Source organism: Sander vitreus, chromosome 6, assembly GCF_031162955.1.
Source record: "Sander vitreus isolate 19-12246 chromosome 6, sanVit1, whole genome shotgun sequence".
Taxonomy (NCBI): domain Eukaryota; kingdom Metazoa; phylum Chordata; class Actinopteri; order Perciformes; family Percidae; genus Sander; species Sander vitreus.
This window is the reverse complement of record NC_135860.1, coordinates 18360921-18366152: the sequence shown is the minus strand read 5'-3', so window position 1 is coordinate 18366152 and position 5232 is coordinate 18360921. Positions and strand designations below refer to the sequence as shown.

The 5232-nt window shown below is 42.4% G+C and overlaps 1 protein-coding gene across 1 annotated transcript; it reads left to right on the top strand.

Moving 5' to 3' along the window:
* Window positions 1-4540, top strand: paqr7b (progestin and adipoQ receptor family member VII, b). Its single transcript, XM_078253282.1, has 2 exons — window positions 1-147; window positions 2511-4540. Exon 2 carries the CDS (start codon window positions 2517-2519, stop codon window positions 3573-3575), a length of 1059 nt encoding a protein of 352 aa, XP_078109408.1. The 5' UTR covers window positions 1-147; window positions 2511-2516; the 3' UTR covers window positions 3576-4540.
* The last annotated feature ends 692 nt before the right edge of the window (window positions 4541-5232 follow it).

Sequence of the window (5232 nt, the reverse complement as noted above, 5' to 3'; positions counted from 1 at the left end):
GCAGCTGGGGCGGTGAGAGCCGCCAGGCGCTGCTCCCGTCACGGTCATCCTTTCTCCGTTCACCCCTTCAAACAATGTTATCTATGTTCTCCAAACCATTCTTCGACTGCTAAACTCAAGGATTCGGATTGATTCTACCATTTATAGGTACGTCCGCTTTATTAGTTTGATTAATTTCATTTCTAAAAACCATGCATTTTTTTCCGGTGAAATGTAAAAGTGGCATGGCGTGAAATACGTTCAGATTTTCCTCGAACGCCAGTCAGTTTTCATGAATGTGCAGCGGTATTTTCTTAATTCAACACTAAACAGCACACGGCACAGGTTTGTGATGCACACGGAGAATCGAAGCAGCCCTCCAGGCTCGGAGGAAAGGTGAATTCAAATTAATTTCGGACACTGGATCTCAAATTTCAACAGACATGTCTATCAGGTGCTATCAGATTTGTTTGTGGGAATTCGCTGCAACAGGCCCATATAGGCTTGGGCTTTAATACATACAATGTGAAACATCCTTCCTTCATCCTTCCTTATTATTGTCGAGCATTTGTCTTCACCCATAAATATTTGAAAGGATGGCAACCCTTGCTTGAAGCAGAGGGTGTGGACGTCGAAACTGGTTATGTTACGTAATCTCATTCCTTTCATCACTCCACGCCTTTCCTCCTGAACCTCGGCCTGTGTTCATCCCACACAGCCTGATCTCTGTAAAGGCTGCTGCCTCTGCCTTCCCAAAATCTCTGGGAAGTGAAGTGCTTGAACCCAGAAAGATCTGGAGTGGGCACAATCAAATCAATATGTGTAGGCTAACTGATTTTAACCCTGGTCCCAGTGTATGTGCAGGGCTCTCATATTGGTTATAGCCCTGAAGACAATCAGTACAGCATACAGTTCATATTACTAAACAGAAAATTATATTTGTACAACAACATTATATTTGTACAACAAATACAATTTTCTGTTTCCAAATCATCCGCAGGTCAGGTCCGAGTCATTTTGCAGTGCTATGATAATTGGCGTTGGAAGCACAAGTCGGGCCTTTTGTCAACTGTCTTCTACCATTTATAATATTATACATTAATCATATCCGTGTGTCTTAAAAGGGATTAGCCAAAACGTTTTTTTTTATCCATTAATAAACATATCTCTCTCTCTCTCTCTCTCTCTCTATCACCACCCACTCTCTTTTGTATTAAGAACTGTTCTCAAATCCTTCCTAAACCTCTTAAACGTAGATGCTGTTTGAAGTATTGACTCTGTGTTGAGTGCTACACTCTTAAGGAAGTAATTTGCAATCACAGATGCTGAAAATTGAAAAAGAAAACTTCATTGGCAGAATTTATGACTATAAGGGTAGCTAAGGTCAGAGACTTTATTGCACCTGAGTGTCCTGTAGTGTGCAACAGTCTTTCAAAGAGATGCATCATGTTGTAAAGCAGCTAAAGGCTTGGGGACACAATCAGAGACACAGATGGTCGGTCAAAAAAACACAAACAAAGCACCACAACTACTGTCACCTCAATATCGACCCCTGCTCCCATTCACACATGACCACATGCAGCTAATGCCCCTGCACATTTTAGGGAAAGACTGCACGTGTGAAAGGGGGTTACTGTAAAAGTTATATCCTACAATTTGAGAAGAATCCATGATGTATGAATAATCAAAACATCAGGGTAATTCACTTATTCAAATGAAAACTCTCAAAGATGCACAATGGACCAAAATGACTAATGTGAATGGGGTCGCCATCAGTGTCAAACACACAGGATTATTACTCAACACGGCAATTAATCTCTATAGAGCCTTTTAGTCTATGGTTTATTGTTCTGGTTTTCTGGCCCATACTTCCACTCCACACATCAAGCTTTCCAGCCTTTCAGCAATAAACCCACTGTACACCACCTGCCCAGCACCAACCATCCAACCAAAAGACATACAGTTTCTATCCACAGCCAAACGACAAACAACTTAAAAAGGTGGTGATGTCAGGCATCCCATTCCCATCCATTTGACCAGAAGTTTTTATTAAGCTTGATTTAGTGTTGCAACTAATGATTGTTTTTATGATCAGTAAATGTATTGATTACCTTTTTTGGATTCATCATTTGGTCTATAAAATGTAAGAAAGCAGCAGGAATGCCTGTTGCAATTTCCCAGAGCCACAGGTGATGCCTTCCATTTACGTTTTGTTTGAACAACAGTACAAAACCAAAGATATTCCATTCAGAATCAGATAAAAGGGACAACTTACAAGATCTGGAATCCAACGTTTTTGCGTGATAATTGAGTAAATGATTCATTGATTATCTCATTTTTATTTCTGTTCATTGACCAAACTACTAATGCACTCCTCTTTGCTTTGTGATAGTATTGCAGGAACACACACACTGTAGCTACCTGTGCAGATGCACACAAACAGACCTGGAGACGACAGTAGCTCCAAGCCAGACAGATAGTGACTAACTGACTGTTCGCTCATTGTTTCCACCCTCCCCTCTGGCCTCCAGTTTGCCATGGCGACGGTGGTGATGGAGCAGATCGGTCGCCTGTTTATCAACGCGCAGCAGCTGCGTCAGATCCCTCAGCTGCTGGAGTCGGCCTTCCCCACGCTGCCTTGCACTGTGAAGGTGTCCGACGTTCCCTGGGTGTTCCGCGAGCGCCATATCCTCACCGGCTACAGACAGCCAGACCAAAGCTGGCGCTACTACTTCCTCACCCTCTTCCAAAGGCACAATGAGTCCCTCAATGTGTGGACCCACCTGCTGGCCGCCCTCATCATCTTGGTGAAGTGGCAGGAGATCTCGGAGACGGTGGATTTTTTGCGAGACCCTCACGCCCAGCCCCTCTTCATTGTCCTCCTGGCAGCCTTCACCTACCTCTCCTTCAGCGCTCTCGCTCATCTCCTCTCTGCCAAGTCCGAGCTCTCCTTCTACAGCTTCTACTTCCTCGACTATGTTGGGGTGGCTGTCTACCAGTATGGCAGTGCCCTGGCACACTACTACTACGCCATAGAGAAAGAGTGGCACACTAGAGTGCAAGGGCTCTTTTTACCCGCTGCAGCATTCTTGGCCTGGCTTACTTGCTTTGGCTGCTGCTACGGCAAGTATGCTAGCCCCGAGCTGTCAAAGTTATCCCTCAAGCTCTGCCAAGTGGTGCCCTCAGCCTTGGCTTACTGTTTAGACATAAGCCCTGTGGTTCACCGCATCTACAGCTGCTACCAGGAGGGCTGCTCAGACCCAGTTGTGACGTACCATGTCTACCACATGGTCTTTTTTCTTATCAGCGCCTATTTCTTCTGCTGCCCTCACCCGGAGAGTTTGTTCCCTGGGAGGTGTGACTTCATCGGGCAGGGCCACCAGATCTTTCACATATTCGTGGTGGTGTGCACCCTGATGCAGATCGAAGCGCTGAAAATAGACTTCACAGAGCGCCGTCCCTTCTACGAGCGCCTTCACGGCGATCTCGCACACGATGCCGTTGCACTCTTCATCTTCACTGCCTGCTGCAGTGCTCTCACCGCTTTTTATGTGCGCAATCGTGTCCGTGCCTCTCTGCACGAGAAGGAGGAGTAAGAGTTGACATGAGTTAAAAAAAAAAAAAAAAAATTATTAAAAACAAAAAAAATTATTTTACTCCGTAGTAGAGATGTTCTGATACCAGTATCGGTATCGGTTCCGATATTGCCTAAAACGCTGGAATCGGGAAGTACTGGAGTTTATGCACCGATCTGATACCACGTAATAAAACCCTGAAGAAAATCTACGTTATAGTTTTATTTGTTCTTTTTCCGTTATAACTGACTGTCAAACTGCATAATAAAAGAAAGTTCTGGGGCGTTCATTGTTTGACTTTGTTTGTATCGGATCGGTACTCGGTATCGGCTGATACGTAAGTTCAGTGTATCAGATAGAGATGGCCCGATACCATTTTTTGCTTTCCGATACCTGAATTAGCGTATCGGCCGATACCGAGTACCGATCCGATACCAGTGTGTCGTATATTTTATTATGTTTTAACAGCTGTATACTACTATCCCTGTATGGATGTGATATGATTTCCATCTTTGTTGTCGGCCTGGCTCAGGTTAAACTCTTTGTGAAACATGAACAAACACAAACAATGAACGCCCCAGAACTTTCTTTTATTCTGCAGTTTGACAGTCAGTTATAATGGAAAAAGAACATAAATAAACTACTTTAATGTAGATTTTCTTTAGGGCTTTATTACGTGGTATCTGATCGGTGCATAAACTTCAGTACTTACCGATACCAGCGTTTTAGGCAGTATCGGAGCCGATACAGTATCGGTATCGGCTCCGATACTGCCTAAAACGCTGGTAACATCTCTAGTAACATCTCTACATCTCTAGTATCAGAATCGGTATCGGGAAGCAAAAAATGGTATCTCGCCATCTGTACTGTGTAGTGACCATTTAAAAATAATTCGTGTTTTTGTAAATGAAAGTTATCAGTTTGTGATAGTGACTTATCATTATTTCTTCTTAATGTGATCTGCCAAACTACAGTGATCTTAAAAAGTGATTTAAGGGTGTGTTTTTGTTACTTCCAATGAAGAAAAGAGAAGCTTATAAGTTTTCTGTAGCACTAGAGGTAGTACTTAAACACGGCAAAGACTGCTTTTTTATTAGTCTGGTTTTAGTCAGTCTAAAAGAATGTGGTTTTACTTCACCGTATCCGAAATACGCTCTCTGTCAAGGTGAGCAGAAAAATTTGTTTATTAAGATGCCTTTTACCCAATTGTATTTAGAATAATTGGTCTTAATCAAATTGTAGCATTTCAAATCATGCAAGCATTTGTTTTTGTTTTTACAATTTACAGTTCCATGCCACTTTCTATAGTTCAGTCAGATACCAATTCAAGTTAAATTGCTGGTCTTGATATTTAGGGGTTTTATTTGTCAAGGCACTTACACTGCCAAACTAATGTTTGAACATATTCTGGGAAGGTTAAAAACCCAATTTGAAAACCAAATATTGTACCTCTTATTTAAAAAGGAGGTTTTTTTTGGGTGGGGGGAGGGTGTTAACATTCTGGTGAATTATGTTGAAAATGAGGCTGGCACTCATTATTGGTAGAGAGATGGATGGAAGATTACTGATGTCTCTTTGTTGATGCATCTGTTCAGAGCATGTTTTGTGTTCATTGTCCTGCTGCCTATCAGACTTTTAATGACTATGAATACATCATTTCATACTACTGCACTGTTAC

Bases quoted from the DNA above. Each gene is read 5' to 3' on its own strand.
- paqr7b (XM_078253282.1), top strand. From the start codon at position 2,517: ATGGCGACGGTGGTGATGGAGCAGATCGGTCGCCTGTTTATCAACGCG.